This window comes from Dicentrarchus labrax, unplaced genomic scaffold, assembly GCF_905237075.1.
Source record: "Dicentrarchus labrax unplaced genomic scaffold, dlabrax2021, whole genome shotgun sequence".
NCBI lineage: Eukaryota > Metazoa > Chordata > Actinopteri > Moronidae > Dicentrarchus > Dicentrarchus labrax.
Window position 1 is genome coordinate 30,088,832 of NW_026136720.1, and position 22,204 is coordinate 30,111,035.

Below are 22,204 nucleotides of genomic sequence, written 5' to 3' on the forward strand. Positions count from 1 at the left end.
AAGAAACACTGGGTTAGTAGTTCACTTTTAAGTTTGCTTACTTGCTCTCAGATGCCTGGAAATGAAGGCGACATGGATAATTCTGTATGTAAATATGTACATGCAGAATTCTTCAGAATGTGGACTGGGTATAGTTGTGTGCATGATACAATAATAAATACTTAATTCATTCATATGTTGAGTCATTCATTCATATTATAGCCTACATTACTGAAAGCTCTATAAATTTGTCAACAGGCCTTTTTCCGCAGCAGATATTTTGGCTGGTCACAGTCATGTAAATAAAATGAATGATGGCTGAATTCCATTTAGCTGTTTCAGTCTTTGGGGTCTGTTGGTATTCTGCAGGCTGGCTCACACACTTAAATAGAACAGAGCCATCGTTAATTGTTCTTTTATTCATACACTGTATGACATAGTGTCTGCAGTGAAAAAGGCCTTTACAGTAGTTGATATCCTCTGCTTAGTATGTTGTATGTATGAGTACAGACAGGTGCTCCCAACGTTTTGGAGAATAGTAGTCCTCTGTGGGAGCTTATCTGGTAGAGTGCGTGCCCCATGCTCAAGGACTCAGTTCTTGCCGCGGTGGTCTGGGTTCGGTTTCAGCCTGTGGCCTTTTGCTGCGTGGCATCCCCCTCTCTCTCCCCACTTTCCTGTCACTATTGATTAAAGGCAATAAAAGCCCCAAAAATCATCCTTAAAAAAAGAGGTAGTCCTCTGTGTCTTCACCCTTTTCTAAGCAACTTTCAGTGCTTGAATCTCGTTGACAACGGTGAGCTTGACAAGCCAGACAAAGGTTTGGTGACATAAAGCTGTAGCTCATCTCAAACTTTGGCAGGGTTTCTTCCAGCATGACTACATTAAACACACACACAGTGATCCTGGCTGATTTGTATTCTGCGTAGGCTGAAGTTGGGCAGAGCTTTGAGTGACATGAGGTGACCAAACCCAACATACCAATAAGGTGTCAATACAATTATGTGTCCCACTTTAACAGGTGCAACAAGGGCCTGCAAGTCTGGTCTCCAGGATGAAGATAGTACTACTGTTAAAATGAAAATACTCAGGTACAATTACTTCAAAAGTGTAGGCTAATTAAGTACAGATTATAAATATACTTAGTTATATTCCACCACTGGTGCATTGCTTTATCCAAGGTTTTTCACTGAAAACATAACATGAGGTTGATGAGCGCGGTGAAACTGAACTAAATTATTAAATGTGCTGTGAAACAAACAAGCTAAAAGAGGCTAACAAGATCCAGCCTGAAGAGTTGTCTCTACAAAAAACCCCTTAAAGTCATGAGTTGTTATAAAGAGTTCGGTCTAGACCTGCTCTATTTGAAAAGTGTCCTGAGATAACTTCTGTTATGAATTGGTACAAATAAAATTGAATTGAATTGAATTGAATGAGCATGGCTGTAAAATGGCAAAACTTCCTAGCTATAATGTTAGGCCAAGTGTCGCTAAAGAAGCTACCTAGCTAAAATGAACCCACCTGCAATAGCTGATATTTTGGCCACTTGGGGGCAACAAAAACAGTTGTGAACCCCTTTTTAGCTGAAAGTGTTAGCAAAACAGGAGGATATTAACACTTCCAGCAAAGACAGAGTGACATTCAGTCTCTTTTAGCTCTGTGAATGGTCTCTGCAACCTCTTGAGGGAAATATCTGGCTCTTCACCAGCTAGTTGCTAACGTTGTCTGTCTTTGGTGCTGGGCAGGTAGTGTAGAGGGTTTTTAGAGATTTTTTTTGCTGAAAACCATTTTCTCCTGAGGGTCGCCACGCTATGAGAGCTGTGAGAGTGAAACTGAAATAATAAAGTTGTGGGCCGGAAGCTAAACAATGAGCTGAAACCTACTTTAAAACTCTATAAAGCCGAGGGGAGCTGCAGATTTGGGTGAATTTTCTGTAGGTTCACCACTACAACAGTCCCTTTCACATTGTCATTTGATATATTCTTATTACAAAAATGTAGATTATAGCCACTTTAACATTTCTTTTCGGTGTTCTCTTTAGGCTAAGCTAATTAGCATGCTGAAAGCTGACTGAGGCCAGGTTGAGTTAGTTGCCTTCAGGTTAAAATAACTACAGCAATGTTCTGATTGGCTGAGGACCAAAAAGGCCTGACGTACTGTACTTTGTATGGGATTTTTTCTCAGTTCTTTGCAAGGGGCCTAATGTTCTCCATCCATCCATGTTTTCTATATCTGCTTTAAGTAGAACATTTAGATACAGTGTCTAATGTGACTACTGAAAGTGGACAAAACTACAGTTACACTGACCAGCTATCTCACTTCAAAGGCCTTCAGCGGCATTAGGCTGGGACAGAGATGAAACACCAAAACACACACACATACACACACACACACACACACACACACACACACAGCAGAGAGAGATGAGAGAGATATAGGCCTTGTCCGACAGCTGAGATATAGCACAAGAGCCCTGGGGAGTTTCAGGGGATTTCCACCGAGGGAATCGGACACGTTGTCTGATTTACACTAACACTTTGGCTAAACTTGTGATAAAAGTTCACAAAAGAAACATTGCTGTATCTGTCTTTATCCATCTCTCCCTCCATCTGTCTCTGTCTCTGTTTTCTGCTGCTTTCTCTCTCTCTCTCCATAAACACTGCGGTGGCTGTAGAACTTTTTTTTTTAAAGCTGTGAGTTATTGTTTTCATGCATGTGAGTGTTGTTGACTGTCATCATATTGATGAAATCTCCTCCCTAAAAAGGTATTAGTAAGTTATGGTGAAGCTGAAGGTCATAAGGGTGATCCAAAGAAATAAACGGCAGATTTTAACCTAAAAAAAAAGTGGACAAGGAAGGATGAGAGGAGTAAGAAGCAGCATGAGTGAAAAGAGTAAAAGAGAGGCTGAAAGAAAACACATTCATTTTAATCTGCCTTTACAGCTCCTTTTTTTCACGGAGAGGAGAGCCAAGGAATGCAATGAAGAATCTGGTGAGAGATAAAGAAAGAAAAGTGGATGGTACTGTACTGTACTGTGTGTAAGTGTGTATGCTGATTGTGCAACTGTTTGTGTCTATTAGAGTGTACACAGTAGTCACTCACAAAGCTGATCTCTGATAAAGTTTTAATTCAGTTATTAAGAGTTTAATCACAAACAGGGCAGGATAAACTATGCTGAAGAAGAAAACCTTCTATGTGTGTTACGGGAGGAAACCTCGGTCAAGGTCAGCTGATGAATTCTATTTTTTTTTACATGACATTGTATCTTTAGGGCAGTGGGATATTTCAAAAGAAATAATTGGATCCTCAAAATGGCGGAATTATACATTATTATACAGTATTTCATAGATATTTCTTTCTGTGTGTGAGGAGGAATTGTTATTTTAATTCTGTGACCTTCTTGTGGGCGATGATAATACTATGTTACTGACTAATAAACAAATGATGACTTAGTATTAAAAAAAAACAACAAAGAAACTTTCAAATGAATAAATAAAGACCACAGAGACAAACTGGTGCTGTATCAAAGCAGTCACAATACATTTACACAGAGAGAAAACATCATCATTTTCAATTATCTCACACTTTTGAGTACAAAAATGTTTCACTGACATTTGCTGTTTTATGACTCAAATATTAATACACACAAAAGAGAGAAAACTGAAAGTATAAACAGTTCTTGGATCCATCCAAAGAAAAGTCTAAAATATATCAGTTAAGTTACATATTTTCCCCCATGGAAAGAGTTCAGTTCCCATGGTGAAGAAGAATTATTTACATCTTGACCATAATGTCCCGGACACAGAGCCAGTGTGACCCAGCAGACATATTTTAGAGCTTGCAGTGTCTAAAACACTGCCAAAGTCCAGCAATATTTACACACCACACAGACAAGACGATTTGGCTCTGAGAGCGCTGAGCAATGCTAGAAAAAAAAAATCCAATCGTCACATAAAAGTTCAGTTTTTTAAATACAACCATAAAGGCATATCTGTGTTTGCAAAGTACATTTTATGCTGACTAGACAAAACACCAAAAGCTTACATTGCAAACACATAATGCATACGGTGTTGGATGCAAGTTGTTCACTTCATTTGATCTCTTTAAATCAAACCCAGCATTATCACCCATGGTATAAAAGGGAAATTATGAGAAAAAGCAGAGAGACTGAATGACACCTCCCTCTCTTTAAATCATTCCAGTGAAAGCAAGTTTTGTTCACAAAAAGATAACAAAGAGGCCCTCCCAATGCAGCTCAACAGAAGAGCTATTTACAACAGCTGAAGGCGCTAAGCTGCGGGGGCATGTATGCAGATGACCATGACCTTTGACCTCACTTTACACACAGTGGTGGATGGTGGCAAGAAAACAGACAATAGTTGGGGATGAATGAAATATTACATTATGGTTGAAATTCTTCTGTCTTGATGTGCAAAGATACTAACATTGACTCTGGGGACCTTCTGTAAAGTGACTGTATTGTAGATCTAATTGGGTTTGTGTACATTTTTATATTTACACCAGCTGGACAGCATTTGCCAAAATGTTTCTCGGAAACAGAAACTTAAGTGAAATGTTGCTCTTTTCAGCTACAGCTACAATAATTCAAATCTTTAAAGGACCAGTGTGTAGGATTTAGTGGCATCTAGCCGTGAAGTTGCTGAGTGTATCCACTTGAATACAGCTCAGCCTTCCAAGTGTGTAGGAGAAACAACAGTGGCAACAAAACTTGCACAAACATGAAAGACCCTATCAAGTACCAGTGCTTTGTTTGTCTGTTCTAGACTCAGTGTTTCCCATTAATTACCAAGCCTGTGGCAGTCCACCACAGACTAACATTTTTTAGACTTCTCTCTAACATTGTGTTTTTTGCTTCAGCAAAGCATCTCTCTCACAGCACAAGTATCTGTGATAGATTAACTAGTGAACAATCTCCCCCCGCTCTACCCCTCTGGTACAGTCTACCGACAATTGCACTGCTCTGCAGAGAAACACAGAGTGAGATGTTGCATGTTGATGCATATACGGTGGATATACAGGTGGTGATTATACACTAATGAAAACATACCTATGAATATTATATTCCATATCTGTCATAAGATCCTCCTAAATGTTACACACTGGACCTTTAAATCCCATGTAAAGACCAAAACCAACAATGGATCGGCAGCAATAGTGACTAGTGATATTAACCTCTTTAAGGGAGCCATTAGGACTCTACTGGTCCCTACACAGGCTAGGTTAGTGGGTGCAAAGGTGGCCACCAGGTTTGGATTAAGTGGAGACAGAAAATATAAGCAGATGTAACCCAGATGTTTACATTTAAAACTGTGATATGTGCTGACAAAAGACTCAGATAGCCAGCTGGAGCTTGGTGAGGTTCCTCTGGTGCATGTTGTGGTGTCGCACCAACTCGTCACTCCGGGCAAACTTCTTCTGACAGTTCGGCCACCGACAGTTGAACGGCTTCTCACCTGAGAGACAGGCAGGAAGGATGGACAGGGTGGAGGAGACAGAAGATAGAATGAAGAAGTAGTGGGAGGATGGTAATGACCGGAGGTGGAGAAAGTAAGAGAGGAGGGATTTAGAGAGGATGCAAGCCGGATGGAATAATAATGAAATCAAGTGAAAAGAAAGGGAAAATGAGAGAAATGTTAGAATACTATACTGATCACAACCTGAATGGGAAGATTAAATTGACTTTATATACTGTAGTACTGTAGTACATAATTACACAAATCAAATAAGAATAAATACATGTTGACAATACTATGTTATAAAATTACTCTTTTGCAACTGTATATATTTAAACATCAAATGGATGAAGAAGAAATGGAAAAATAAAAGTTTACGCACTTGTTTTACCTGTATGAGTCCGGGTGTGTGTCTTAAGGTGGTCAGACCGAGAGAACTTTCTCTGACACGTCTCGCATTCGAAGGGTTTAACTCCTAAACACATGTACAGTATGCATGTATACACACGCCCAAGTTCACACACACGCACACACACACACATATACAGAAAACACATGTTCAACATCACACACACGCACACACAGAGGGAGATAGAAAAATACAGTAGAGCAGAGGCTTGCAGGAAGCCATTCCAAAGTTTGGCCAGCCTAGCAACTTAATGTAGTTCAACACTGTACACAAAATGCAAACTGTGTACTTCAAAAGACTGTATTGTCCACAAAATGGCTGTCATGCATACAGCAGAGGAGAGGAAATTCAGAGAGAGTAAATACAAAGGTAAAGTAAAGTCAGGTTGAGTAAAATTGATCAAACCTGTGTGCCTCCTCTGGTGTCTCTTGAGCTGGTCGGAGCGGGAAAAGCTCCGGCCACAGTCTGTGAAATCACACTGGTAGGGTTTCTCCCCTGGACAAAGACAAGAGAGAGGACACACACACACACACACACACACACATTATTAAATGAAATTATTTGATCACTTCTTCCCTGAAGATATCACAGATAACACACCCACAGGAATAAAGGTGTAACGGTGTAGTAGTTTAATTTTGCTGACAACAAAGCTGCTGTTCTGACTGTGAATGGAAAATAGTAATATATGTAGAGGTGAAACAATGAGGCCATTAATTGATTAGCTAATTGACAGAAAATGAATCAGAATCACAATCATGACCTAATTCATTGTAGTTTTTTAAATAGATGTCAACGAATTTGGGGGCCCCAGCTTCTCATTGCTGTTTTTTTTAGTCTTCTATGTTTCAGTCAATACTGAACCAATATCTGGCAGTACCTGTACATTATCCTATTTTAAAAAGAAGTTCATACTTCAATTCAAAATTCAAAATAGATTATTATCAAATGATAATTTATCTGCTATAAGTACATTATTGGAATAATGCATACTAATATGAATATCCAATTAGCGACTGATAATTTATCAGTCCTGATATATATTGTGCATCCCTATTAGCTAGTGCTGTTATTTCATCCTTTTCTCATGTCAGTGTCAGCTAGTTCATGAGTACAGAGGTGTGTGTTTTTTTCACTGAGGAACATCTTTATAATCACAACACTGCTGCAGTAACCCTGAATTTGGCTGCTAACGCTGACTCTTCTCTTTGACGGCTGACAAATATAATAAACCAAGCTCACAACCCAGTGTAGCTAGGTAGTCGGCTAGGTTGGGTGGGTAGCAGCTTCTCAAATGTCACCAGGCTATCAATCTAAAAAATAATTGACAGAATAATCAATAATGTTGTTGTTGGTTGCAGCCCTAAATGTATGTCTCAAATGTGCAAAGGCAAACTTATGATAATAGAGCAGAATTTGTCTGTGAGGCATTTTAACATTATTGTCATCATCATATACATTTTCCAACATCAGAACAATACTGTAGTTAAACCGGAGGCCATTGTACTGGCCCATCCCAGGTTGCCTTGAGGACGGGCCAAGGGTGCAGCAGGATTTATTTGACTTTATAGTGACTTAAATAATGTTTCATTATCAGCAAAGATACTGAATACCTCAAGCACCTAAGTGAAGTAAAAGTAACAGCTGAAAAGGGTGCACATGAATGAGTGTGTGTCAAATCACACTGCCATTGCTTCAGATCTGACGGGAAATCCAAAGGATCTCTTTATTTTGCAAAACAGGAAGTATTTTCTGGCAATAGCAGATATGGGTGTTCTGGGCCAATGGAAACATCACTTTAAAAGCTTTTAAAACATTTGTTCTTCTAAAGCCAAACAGAGAACTTTTGAGTGAATAAGAACGCGTTGCTGACAGTAACTGTGTTTCTGGGAAACACACTTTCTGGCACTAACAACACTGCTGTCAGTATCTGTAGAATATGTGTAATATCACAGCACAGCTTCCTGTTTCTGTTGGTTTCACCTGTGTGTTTGCGACCGTGCATCTGCAAATGAGACAGCTTGAAGTAGCGTTTGTTGCATCCTGGGTAGGCACACATGAACGGGCGCTTCTCGCTGCTCTCTGACCGCACGATGGCTGGAGCAATGCTGGGCACCCGCCGCACATCCTGCACGCACACACACACACACACACACACACACACACACACACACACACACACACACACACACACACACACACACACAGACAATACTTTAATTCAAAGCCAAAGCACTCAATGCAAAATTAACAGAAACTCTCCCTAGACATCAATTATTTTACCCAGTAAAATGTAATTTAGAAGACAGGCAATTAAATCTGTCCTGTGTGTAAATAAGTGCATGTGATGTGTCTGGCTCACAGAGATCATTATAATAAAATGGTCATATATTCATTAGCTGGGAATTAGCAGTAAAATGACCCCAGACTGACTGCAGCCCAGGGGGAGCTGTTAGTCACGCCTTTTAGACAGGCCCCCTTCTAGAGCGCCCCATTACAACCCCGCAGCTCAGTGCCGACACCGCTGGAGAAGAATAACAGGAAATAACACATGGCTGTAGAAGAAAAACCCAAATTTTGTGTATTAGTTCATCTGGATAGTAAATCAGTATAGGGTTAGGGTTAGGGTTATTTTCTTATTTTTCATGCTCTCTCATGCCGCCTGCCGACCTGTAGTTCCTCGATGTAGCTACTTGTCAACGCAGTACATGACATTTCAGCATTTTGTTCACGTCTCTCTCCTCTTCTTGAACTGATCCACTCTATACCACTCTACCTAAAAAAAAAAATTCTACCATTGCTTTCCTCTTTCTCTTCTCCCCCCTTCTCCCTCCCCACCCCCTTTCTCTGCCCTCCCGCAGCCATCTGCTCTTCATTTCCTCAATGTCTACAATAATGGCCAGAGAGACTCTGAGGTCAGCCCTGTTGTAATTAGCACTGTTAGCAGCTATTTATACAAACATTACAGTCGTAACACACTGCAAGAGGTGTGAAATTCACTGACACAATCATCCTTACATCCCACATTACACTGAAACAGTAGGAAAGTAAGACTTGATTATAATCTGGACTTTGCTCTATAGTGATGCACAATACATGGTGTAGAATACACTAATGACAAGGTGTTGTTGACAGTGCAATGAACCCCAACAAGGTGTTAATCCAACTCATTGCACTGATAATTATCCCCCCCTGTGGAGTTTTTGACCCTTTACAGCTCTACTATTAGTATTTTTTTTACACATTCCTGCCAATGGTCTTACATTATTCCACTAATTCAATCCACCTGAAAACGCAGTGAAGAAGAACATGGATGTAAACAATATGGGTTTCATAATATAGTATAATATTTTGAACTTGAGGGTGAAGCGAGGGAGTTTCAGTCTGCAACTACATCACTAGTTGCCACTAAATCCTAAATGCCATTATGAAATAAAGAACTTTTGATAATTAATTAACTTTGCTTAATTAATTTCTGAAATAAATAGAATGAAGATTGTCTGCAATAATATGATAATAGTTTTCATATTTCTTTAAATTATTTCTCAAATGGTTGGTTCATTTATAACCACAGCTATATTAATATATTATTAATGACTTTATTTGTTTATTATTAAATACTCACTAAAGTACCTGACAGCTAATCCAGCATGCCTGTCTGCAGTGAGCAAGAAAAATGTCTGTTTGCTGCAGGTGTTGTTGTTAGTTTACATAATATGATTAGAGATCAACAAAACTGACTGATTGATCTCACAGCAGAATGATATAATTAGCTGTGATTAAGTCATTTGTTGGGTGATTCGTAATCATAGGATTCAGATTTGTCAGCAAGCCCTGTAATATTTTTTGCTGGCTGTCATCTGTATTTCCTTTGGCAGTGACTGAGAATTAGTGTAATCGCCGTTATTAACATTATGGAACAAAGCATCTCGTTGCTACTCAATCTGTTATCTCATATTTTAGCAGCTCTTAAATTATACTTTAAAAGGCATAAGAGCGAGAGTTTGTTTATTCTTTTGCACTGAGCCAGACTTATGTGTGTTTAGTACAATCCACTTCTATGAACAGAAGAAAAAAGAATGAGCAAAGGGGAAAAAAGAGAGCAGAGTGAATGATGAAACAGGCCCCAAAATGAAAAGAAAGAAAAATCTCAAAAGTCCTGCTGTGGACTAAGAGCACGTCTGGAGAATCTCTGCTCCCTGTCCTTTAGAGCCGCTGACAGACAATAATTAAAATCTAATGATTTATTAACATGCTGATCCTTGTATGGAAACTGTATCTTTACCCAGTGTAACCCGTGTGTGTGTGTGTGTGTGTGTGTGTGTGTGTGTGTGTGTGTGTGTGTGTGTGTGTGTGTGTTTCGCCACTGCTAATGGATTTGTGGAAAAAGATTCTTCTTGGCCTTTAGAGCTGCCTTTTTAAAAAATGTGTGTACTATGCGACGTGTTTGTGTGCATATGCAGGCATTTGTGCGTGTGAGTGTGTTTGTAAATCTCTGCTCTGCTACATATCAGTATTTCCTCCTCACACAGCCTGCTCATTTCATCAGGCTCTCCACTACACAAGAAATATGTAAAAAAAAATACCTTCTTTTTTCTGTCATTAATGTGTTTTTCCTCCAGTGTTTGGTACACTGACCTTAGGCTTTCAGTATGTTAAGCATGTGTGTATATCCTGATCTTGACACTAAACAGCCAAGGACACAATGTGTGTGTGTGTGTGTTTGTGTGTGCAGGCAAAGGGTCTGTGTGACCTCATGATGGCATCAAACAATGAAAAAGGAAGTGAAATGTAGAGACGCCGCAGTAGTTTTAGTGTGAGTCCTACCTGTATTCCCCTGAAGACTCCATGCGTGTGTATGTGGTACTGTGTGCTGCAGCTGTACACCATGGGGGTGTTGGGGTCACTGTCGTAGCCTGCTGCATGGCTGCCAACACAGAGAGAGAGATGGTGACTCATTTATTCAGATTCTTACAGCAAAATAAACAGAAAGGTAATTTACCTGAAGGTGAAACAATGAACACTTTCACACAGTTTTGAAGAGTAGCTGTCTGAAAGCCATACTGGCTCCAAGAGTAGACACCTGTACCATCAAACATTTTCAGCTCCAAAATATCAACATTGGAGCCGACTAAATAATTTCCTGATCACAAATATTCACAGTTAAAAAGAGGGTTTCCACATGGTCGACTGCCACGTACAGTAGGTTGAAATGTAGAGCAGAGAGACATCCGATAACGAGAACATGATTCAATGCCATAAATCCATACATACAGTGTAACAAACGCTGGCAGATATATAGAGCATGAACTGTTGTTTGACTGCAGGTAGGGTCATTAAGGTATCATTATTCAAACATGTTCACCTTGTCACATACAGCCCGTAATGCAAAACACAGACCAATCATTTGTATGCTCAGAGTTGACTGGAGAGATGGAGGTAAGTCGTGTTGATGTCTGTCTTTTGTCCAAGAACTGCATATCCAGCTGAAGTGTGTGTGTGTGTGTGTGTGTGTGTGTGTGTGTGTGTGTGTGTGTGTGTGTGTGTGGGTGCCTCTGTTTATGCATGTGTATGAATTTATTGAAATATTTGGCCCTAAAAAGTCAAACTGTGACCTTTAGGAACAATACGCCCGGATTCAAAATCAGCAATAGCACATATACAAGAGGAGGTGTTCACATTGACACTGATCCCTGAGGAACGTGTTGGCTGACTTTATAAAACCATGTAGCGTATGGATGATTGCAAATGTCACTGGTGTGATTTTAGGGAATTCCAGCCCTTTTAGTGAGTCAGACCATGTGGCTCAGCTCAGCAATAAGAGCCGGCTCTTTCTTACTCCCAAGCGGCTCTTCATTTAGTGCCAACTCTGGCTTTCATGTAGCCAAATGTAGCAATGTTTTGACCAATAATTGGTGTGTGTGTGCTCATAAATCACTTAAATTATTTAATGTAATTTCAATGTAATTATACTAAACCTTATAATTTCCAATACCAGTTTTACAATTTTACATTATGCCTACCTATTATGCTAACCATGCTAATCCTACAATATTACACAAAAAAAAGAAAGAAATCGGCTCTCATGTCGGTCCACCACTTTGGTCAAGACAAAAATATCTCAGCAACTCTTGAATGGATAGCCATTCAATTTGATTCACACACTCATGTTCCTCTGAGTAAGAATTGCAATTATTTTGGTGGTTGCTTAACCTGTCGTCTCGAGCCCCACATCAGGTCAAACATTTAACTTTAATACTTACAAAAGTTCCTGTAAACATCAACTGTGTTCAATATTATTTATAATAATAATAATAATTAAATTATTAGAGGCTTTGGGCAACACACACACACAAAAAAACAAAATCAACTGTAGGAAAGGGGGTTCGTTTTTAATCTTGATTTGGAAATGGTAGTACGCTAACTTGGAGAACACAGTAGACATTATACCTGGTAAAAATCAGCAAGTTAGCATTGTCATGTATAACAATTTGCTGACAAACCAAAACCTTTTCCCATTAGACAACTTTCAGTCACGTGTGTAATGTTAACATCTAGCAATGAAGTCTCAATCAGGCAAGTATTTATCTACTAGCTTCTACAATATCAAGCTTTTCATCATTACTGCTCCTTATGATTTTTTCATTATCAATCAATTTCATCAGCCTCTATCATAATTTCCCAGAACCCAAGGCCACGTCTTCAAATTGCTGGCTTTTCTGACCAACAGTAAAAAAACCTAAAGATATTTAATTTACGATGAAATTAAAACCAATAAAAACAGTAAAAATGAATCTCTGAGAAATCAAACCAGGGAATATTTGGCATTTAGGCTTGGAAAATGACATACAACATATGAATTTAAAATATTCAATAATTATGAAACTTGTTTTTCACACAAACAAATACTTCCTACTGTTGATCAGATAATTGATCAATTAGACAAATTATTTCATCACTTGCTACTGCACAAGCAGAGTATTATTTATGACAAATAGCTTTTCATGTTTCACTCAGACTTAGAGTAGAACAAAACCTGCTCTGTGTGACGCAGCCTCCGCCTCTTGTATCTCCTTATGATAACATACAGGGAAACAGAAAGCTCTTGTCTATGAAATGTGTTATATTTCAGTCTGTCTAACCAAACGAGGAGGATGGGAGTTTGCATCCTGTGCTGCTGCAGTGGGAATGTACTGTGTACAGCCGAGTGGTCATAAGGTGCTCTTTGTCTGCCTCGCTGTTTCCAAGGACAGGAGGCATCGAGACTACGTCAGCTGTAGACACAGTGTTAATCATACTGCATGCTCCTTTACTTATGTTCATACATTCAGTCATATTTTTTGATATTTCAGTTTGTAGTAGCGGGTATTGTACAATGTGGGGCACCATAGTCAGAGATTCTGGAGCTTCTGCCGAAAAACCCTTTTACCTCCAACTCCATCACTATGATAAAGGAGGGTGGAAGGTTGTGGTGATGGGGCAACCCCCATGTAAGCTGCCATACTGAGAGTTTCATACATGAACCTGAATGTGGCCCAGCACCAATGTCCGCACCACAACAGCAACGCTGTTAGGTGCGTCTAAACCGCAACCCAGACAAACACAGTAAGCACAAATAATACCAGGGGATCTACTAATAAATCTAATAATAAAATATAATAAAATACAACAAAGTGTAGTTGCAGAATATAAATGTAATAAAATATGAATTGACTAAGTACTAATTGACTAATTGAAAAGCTTATCTGTACCTACTGTTAACTATTCAACACTGGACACAGACTTTGAGGGCTCATGTTAAATCCATACAGGGATGTTCTACTGTAAAATCAACAAGTGTTTAATGGGCTTGTTCCACTCCATGGGCTGCAAAAAATAAGTCTGACTGTACTGAGTCTTACAGAAAAATGACCCAACTTCTCACTTGATTTATGAGCTCAGTAAACAGTTTCCTGATGAGTTTATGGTCACAATCGATAGTTTCATGTCTTCTTCAACACAGCAGGATGTTCATTTGCTAAACTATGGTTCCATTTAGAGTAAAATAGACGATAAAGCAGGCTGTGCTTTAGGGTGTGGCTACATTGTTAGAGTCTGTCCAGCTCAGCGCACCAAACTCAGATCAAACTGTCAAACTAGGCAGTGCTGATCAAATATGGATCAAGATTCTGTTGCCTATTTCTCACTAAAAATCGAAAAATGTTTTATTGCACTGTTTATCTGTAATATGAGAAGATGTGTAAGCAGGCATGCTGCCATTGTTTCCTGCTACAGGCATCAGAGCGGTACTCCACAAACAATGGCTGACGTCACGGTAAGTTCACACTTGGCAAAACCACAACTTGTTGTTTTTAATATTCGGTTTTTATACAGACTGATCAAACAAGATATGAGATAAGAGATTCAGACATGCTGATAGGTGGAGTCTGTTAGCAGACTGTTTCCTCATCTCCACACTTTATGCTAAGCTAAGCTAAGCTAACCAGCAGCTACATACATCAATTACAAAACATACATGACTGAAATTCCATTAGGCGCGACTTTATAACGTTACATCTATGGCACGGTTTCATTCCGTGATCCGCACGTCTTCAAATCCCACCAAGAGCAACTTCAGGGCATGTTGCCTGCCTGACATTGTTCACTTGTGTATTTTGTCCCTAAAAAGGATACAAAACAGTGTATTTCTCTGCTTTAAATCTCCTCTAACCTGCCTCTGACTGAATGTTGTCTGGCCTGGTGCCACAAAGTGTAAAATTCGATCTGGAGTCTGCACCCAACTTGAAAATAGATTCAAATTGGATTCTCTGTCGTTTCTGTGTCTGACTTCCTGCCAGTGCAATCTGCTCTGAGCTGCTTAATGTTATTGGGACGTAGCTTAGACCAGCTGCGTATTCTACGCGAAGCAGAGCAGAGAGACACTTTGAGGATGCTTCTGAGACGTGCCACGGCGCTTCTGATGGAATTAAGAGCATTGTCTAGAATGAGTGCAATCATCTGCAACGTAACGCGTTGCGCCTGAGTCCGGTGGAATTTAGGGATGAGAATCACTCTTGTCATCTAACTTCTGATCAGAAAACTAATTATTAACAATAATGAAATGTAATTAATTAATGCACATGTTGCATAGGTCTGCAGACTTGAGTGAATTACCTACAACTGATAGCAACTTTATAAACTGGCATGACTCCCCCTACGCTTCCTCTTCCTCACCTCCTGCTCCTCGCCCCGTTCCTCTTTATCTTCCTGTATTCAACTGACTCCCTCCTCTTGCTGTCCTTTCCCTTCCTCCCCAACCCTTCTACTCCCTCACACCTCCCCTCCCTTCTCCTGCCCCCCCAACCCCATTGAGAGAGTCACAGCCGCTGAGAGAGAAACACCAACACACCCAGAGCTGAGCGAAGCCTCTGAAACACTGTCATATACTTCTATCAACCTTCTCTGAAGACCTTTTCAGTGCTTATGAACACTCTTGACATTTGTCTCTCCTGTCACTCATGTACATATAATCAGCAAGCTCAACAACACCACTCTCAGCACTGTAGACGCTTGTATACAAACACATACTCACATTGCTTCTTCACAATGCAGCAACATCCCCCCAGACACATAGACATTCCTTCTCGCTACCACCTCTTTGTGCATGTACACGTTGCTATCAGACACACACACACACACACACATTCATCTGTTAACTATGATGAATGCCTGTTGGCTCAGGGTAGAAAGGTATTTGTGAGCCGACACAGACGTTGACCAGTGTGCAGTTATACGCAGGTCACGATGACATAAAGTACAGCGCGTGCTACTGAATGTTTTTAACTCTGTGTGAACACTGTGTGAATTCTACAGTGATTACTTGGAACTGTTTTCTAATGTATTTCTGCTTTGATTCGACAAAAACATGACATCCCATGCCATAATATGAGAACTAAACTTTCAAGAACAGGGTACCCATAGTTTATTCACCTTATTAAAGGACTATACTGTCTTTTTTACATCTTATCTCATATATGACCAAAGAGCTGGGTTTTAAAAGACCCCCCACCCTTTTTGGGCCAAACCAAAAAAAAAAAAAAATTTTTAAACCACAACACTCCCCAAAAAAAAAAACAAAAAATTTTATTATTTAAAATTTTAAGGTTTTGGGTCCCTTTTTTTTTAAACCCCCCAAAAAAAAAAAAAATTTTTTTATTAAAAAAAAAAATTTCCAAAAAAACCTTTATAATTCCTTTTTTTTTTTTTTATTTAAAAAAAAAAAAAAAAAAAAAAAAAAAAAATTTTTTTATCTTAATTTATAAAAAAAAAAAATTTTTTTTTTTAAAAAAAAAAAAAAAAAAAAAAAAATATTAATTTTTTTTTTGAAAAAAAAGTCACTCCTCAGTCTTGTCTGTATTTAAGGACTTATTGTACTCTGTATTTAAGGACTTATTGTACTCTGTATTTAAGGACTTATTGTACTCTGTATTAAGGACTTATTGTACTGTTTTAAGGATTATTAAGGCTTATTTGAAACTGGCAGACACGTGAGATTTTACTGGCTGCGCAGTGGAGATCCAGTGATGTTCTGCGTCCGTTTGTTCCTCTGACAACGACGCACTTTATATCCGGGGAATCTTGTTACATGCTCCTTGATTAGACATAAATATATTAAGAATATACATATAATATAATATAAAGTCACACAGTGTAGTGGTGCGGCTCCCTTGCGGGCTCTGCAGTGTTGGGTTTGAGAGGGATGTCGACCGATGTGCGTGCGGATCTCTCGGTGTGTTGAGCCACGCGCTGTTGCCCGGTCCCCCGGCGCCCGGACGGTGTGGGGACACCGCGTTGCCCGGCCGTGTGCCTGTGCGCCCTGTCGTGACACCCAGACCCGGTACCGCGGGGCCGCGTTAGCGTGTGTCGTGTGGGCGCACATCACCATAAACAGGGGAGACTCTTTTTAAAACGCTAATCGAATACTAAGTTTTAAACTGCAGCATTCTCCAAATCATAAAGCCTAACATTTTAGTCATTCAAAGTTTGAGGGTTGTGGGTCCATCTGTCAATACACCCGACACTAAGCAAGATATTTCTATAATTGCAAACCAGATTTGCCATGAAAAGTTTGGAGTATGGAGAGTATAGAGTTTCATGGTTCCCAGGGGACCACCTGACCTTTCATCTAGCACCATGCCAAGCACCTTTGTTCCATGTCATCTTCTCCACTCTATCCTCTCATTTCCTAATTTCCAATCTACTTTCTGCCAAAATACCAAAACATGTACCAGAAAGTCCATTAAATCTACTGCCCAGAATGCTGTCAAATTGAGCACATTAATTTGGATAAAATGGAAATTTACACATATAATACATCTAATGTAATGCAATAATCTGTTATGGTCACATTTTAGACTAAGTGATGTGTGAAGGCTTATATTCAACTAAAAACTACATGTATTTGGAAAAATCTCTCTGAAGATTTGTAGATAAAAGAATATACTGATTTCTAAAACCACCTTTAGATATTTCTATTTAATGCTTTACTAATGTGCCACAATGATGTTTTTGAGTTTAAATATCTTTATTTGGGAGATTTTCTAAACAAATATTAATATAGGTGTTAAATTTAGCAAATATTTCTGCCACCCCAAGTCTCCACACCCTCTTCCCATGAATATTTCTCTAAATCGGCCACTAGAAATGTCACAGGCCGTGCGTGTGTGGAGTGTGCTTTGTGACAGCTCAGACTGAACTCTAAAAATGACTAGGAACTCCTGCTGTTTCTCTTATTTTCCTTATTCTATGGCCTTATTCACATTTATGACTAACAAAACAATTATCCCTTTTCAGCTCAACTAAAGTCTACTAAAGGGGTTTTTTTTGTTGGACTTTTTCCTCATCAAGGAATCAAATGTCTAAGGATATAGGGTGTCGTATGCTGTAACAAGTCAATGAAAAGTCAGAATATGGCCTTAAAGGTCCAGTGTGTAACATTTAGGAAATGGAATATAATATTCACAGGTATGTTTTCAGTGGTGTGTATCCATGCAAAATTACGCTGCCACATTTCTACAGCAGCCTAGAAAGGACAAACCGAACGCGAGCTATAGATAAGGCATTTCGTATTTTTTTGTGTTTCATGGCCACCATAGTTTCTCATTCACGTTTTGAAAGGGAGGGTGAGGCGAGGGAGCTGCAATACCGCTGGATGCCACTAAATGTTACACACTGGACATTTAAGAACTGATGCTCTTGGATCAGACCTACACTGTCTTATTCAACATCAACTTGACTGACTGCTGCTATTTAAAGAGAGTGATGGATAAGGTCCTACCTCTTCATGGTGAATGCCAGTGTATTGACAGAGTTCCATGCCACACACTCCAACTGAGAGGTCATTTGATATACATTTTCTCCACTGTGGAGGGAAGACAAAATGTAGAAAAAAAAGCTCATGAGCTGTGCAGTGGACTCTTTTTTAGCAGGGTTGAGTGTGTGTATCCATTTGCGTAGCTGTGTTGCCTTTTGTTATCCTCAATAGAAGCACTCTGATAAAAAAATGCCAACACACACACAGTCGCAGGTGGAGCTGAGGATAAAGAATGTGCCTCAGATAGACACCAAGAAAGCTAAATTCCCCCATAACAGCCATCTTTCATTAAACACAGCAGACTCCACAATCATTATTCAGACCTGCCATGTGATTACACATGCACACACACACACACACACACACACACACACACACACACACACACAAAGGATTTATAGCTCTCACACCACAGGCCCTCAATCACACCACCTGCAGGCTCACAGCAGTCTGGATGGGGTAGATGTGGTGCCTGGTACCCTGCTCATTACGCTGCTATTATTTTACAGTACAGCAGGGGCACGCAGCCAGCAGAGCACATATGGTATTTGCTGAAATGTGGAATAGAGGCTGAGCACAAGATTTAAAGTAATGATCCATGACATTTTCAAATAAATAAGTGTCTGCTTTTCTTCCCTACTGCTGACTGATGGAAGAACCCATCACTGATTCAGCCTACATCCATTTAATGAAAGCTCTCTGTTCTAAACACCAAGTTTGTGTTACAGTATGTGGGAACCAGAGGGGTTTCCCAGGAAGCCTGTTGCTGAAATGGCGATTTATTTGCCAAAAAGAAACTGGTTATTTACCACGAGGAGTGATAGTTGCCATGGATCAACAAAGTTTTGCAACTACTGAAATATTATCAACAGAAATTCCAAGGAAGAACACGGCATGCCAAAGAACATGCAGCAAGACAGAAGTGCAGTAAAGGAAAACCTCTTCACCAAATTACCATTCCTCAAATTACAATTTACAATTAGTTAGAATTTGTAAGAAATGCTCTCAGGTTTTTGGGATAGGAGCCTTTAAAATGAATATCCCCACCCAGTGGTGGAAGAAGTACTCAAAATATTTGACTTAGTTGAAATACTACAGAGTAGAAAAGTATTAGCATCAAAATATACGTAAAGTATCAAAAGTAAAAGTACTCGTCATGCAGACTGTTCAGAGAGTGTGTGTGTGTCTCTTTATGTATGGATTATTAAGACATCGGCATGTTTTCATTTCATGTTGTTGCAGTGGGCCAAGCTGACGGCCTGCAGAGTAAATACAGTCCTATTGGTACCAGGCTGCAAGATTAGACAACCGACTCAACTCATATGAGTCTTCCCAGCCATGTGATTGTGTGTGTGTGTGTGTGTGTGTGTGTGTGTGTGTGTGTGTGTGTGTGTGCGTGCGTGCGTGCGTTTGTGTGTGTGCATGCTATCAGTTATGTTTATGACAAAGAAGACCCCCTTAGACTGAGACATTCAGGACAGTTTATGTCCACCCCACATCTCTCTCTCTCTCTCTCTCTCTCTCTCTCTCTGTCTCTCTCTCTCTCTCACACACACACACACACACACACACACACACACACACACACACACACACACACACACACACACACACACACACACACATACACACACACACAAACACACAGAGAAACTTTAGTATCCATCCTTGCTGTGGTATTTACAGAAGATTACTCCATTGCTGGAAAACACTGAGTCGGTGGCATGTGAGGAATGTCTCATTTAGAAACATAACAACAAACAGTTTGGAGAGTGTGAAGTGAGGACGTGTACCCCATTAAAATGTTCAGTTTATCAAAAACTTATCACAAGATTTATTGGTGTGTTTATTAAAGGCAGGTTGATCACTGCAGTGGCAGATGTGGAGATGGTTCTTTGGGTGAAGTGGTTTGCATTGTGGCCAATATGTACATTAACAAACTTTTTGGCCATAAGAAGTTAACACAGCTTAATATTTCGCTGTAAGATTAGCATCTGTCTTTGTTTTTCAAATAATGTCATTTACAGTATATATATATATATGTTCTTTAAAATGTGCAATATTTCTTGGGAACTGTTGGTTCTAGTGAGTGGGAGGAGTAGGGAGGACAGGAAGGGATGGAAGGTTAGGGCAGGGCGTGGCTGGAAGAAGGGAGGAGATGAACAGTTTTGGTGGGGCAAGAGTATGAGGATATTTGGACTCACACTGTAACAATTTAGGCATTTCTGTGTGTGTGTGTGTGTGTGTGTGTGTGTGTGTGTGTGTGTGTGTGTGTGTGTGTGTGTAAAAACATATGATTTATTTTCTGTTTTCCCCCTCACAATGCCTGAGGAGAGTAGGAAAAGCACAGGTGTAAATAATGAAATGATGGCTGAATTCTATCTAGCCGACTCAGTTTCAGATTGCCGGGGATTACTGGGACTCTTGAAGAGAACAGAGCCATCGTAATGTTATTATCTGCGTGTTCCCTATTGCGCCACGTCAAAATGTCTGCTGTGAAAAAGACAACTTAGAATTAAATGTTACAAACAACACAAGCCAAGAAGCTAAAATACATAAATCCCCACTTCACATCAATGACAAGAAGCCACCCATCAATGGACTTTGGTAATTCAATACAAGGTTCAACAAGAGGAAGTTATAGCTGTGGTTTCTCTCAGCAGACTGCAGTTTGATGGGAGGAAATATTTCTGAAATGTAGCGTTCCAGTCATTCATCAGTCTGCTCCTGTCACTGCTTTTATTTTATTTTGGGCTCATTTCCTTTGTTTTTCCCTGTTTGATTAAGAATCTGAAAATTAGAAAATCCTTTGATAGCTTTGAAAATGTTCTTTATAAGCCTAGAAATAGAGCTGTATCAATCTGAATTCATTAACATCAGAAATGATGTGTAGGTCTCCCTGCAAGAACGGAGGATCAGATCTCTTCAGTGTTATAACTCTATAATTATTATTCATTAAAAGCTGAAAATAAAGACAGTGCTACTGATTGCAAAGCCAGTTGTATCTTTGTCTCATTCTGCTATTTATAGATATGAAAACCCTAATAAACTCAAAAATAATACATTTTTCCTGGCCCATCATCTGTGCTGGGAGGATATATCAATACACATCACGTCAAAGAAAAGACCAGTGATGAATGAAAAGAGTAAAATAATGATGATTTGCCTGCATAGTTTTGTCAGTTGCATGCAGAATAACTTGATGTAAAATACCGTTTGAATATTTTCCAATCGATAAATCAACCCACTTTCCTTCAGAACTTCCTGCCACTGTTAGTTTACTTCCTTCAGTGGCACCGTGACTTTCGTACGTGTCTAATCTGCATATAAACAGCACTCGAAATGAAGGATCTTTAAACCCCTGGAGGGAGAAATACACACTTTTAATGGCTTAGCTAGCATAAAGACAACAGAAACAGCTGAAAAAAACACCCAGAGGAAGGAGAACACAACCAGAAAGGAAGCCACTGTGGCAGACAGACCTGTCCTGAAGGTGAACTTTCTGTTCAAAACTGCATCCTGCCACCTTTCACTCAATTGCTGCTGTTTGATACCAAACAATCAACAATGGTTTCTGAAACAATTTCCAGCTTTAATTGTTGCTGTTCATTCTAAATATAGACATGCACGTACTGTAGTAAGGAGTGTGTGTAAATGTGTGTGTGTTACCTGTTGTAAGGGTTCCTCAGCAGCAGAGCCTGGCTGCCTGTACAGCTGTCTGAAGGTGTGTGGCATCCGTAGACAGGAGGTGGAACGGGATACTGCTGCTCACCTGTAGTACACGGACACACACACACACACACACACACACACACACACACACACACAATACATATATAATATGTGCAAACGTTGTGCACTCAGAGGAGAGTGTATAAACTTCCACCATATCTCATCTCCCTTTAAACTCTGCCCTCTCCTATTTGTCTCCATTTTTGGCAGTTTCTTCTACAAATAAAGACCCTTCGCTTCATGTTTCTCTGTCTGAGCTT

At 39.6% G+C, this 22,204-nt stretch overlaps 1 protein-coding gene across 2 annotated transcripts in view; it reads right to left on the bottom strand.

The window, feature by feature from the left end:
• Window positions 1–3,087: 3,087 nt before the first annotated feature.
• wt1a (WT1 transcription factor a) overlaps window positions 3,088–22,204 on the bottom strand; it is a 26,390-nt gene continuing 7,273 nt past the window's right edge. Inside the window, exons 3-8 of one of the 2 annotated variants that reach the window (XM_051382778.1) lie at window positions 21,882–21,984; window positions 10,688–10,787; window positions 7,844–7,988; window positions 6,266–6,355; window positions 5,843–5,926; window positions 3,088–5,451 (exon numbers count right to left, since the gene is read on the bottom strand). In XM_051382778.1, coding sequence (XP_051238738.1) covers window positions 5,330–5,451; window positions 5,843–5,926; window positions 6,266–6,355; window positions 7,844–7,988; window positions 10,688–10,787; window positions 21,882–21,984 — 644 coding nt within the window. In that variant the 3' untranslated portion in view covers window positions 3,088–5,329. Of the gene's footprint in view, window positions 5,452–5,833; window positions 5,927–6,265; window positions 6,356–7,843; window positions 7,989–10,687; window positions 10,788–21,881; window positions 21,985–22,204 lie in introns of both variants that reach the window. The other variant, XM_051382777.1, reaches the window with a different exon arrangement.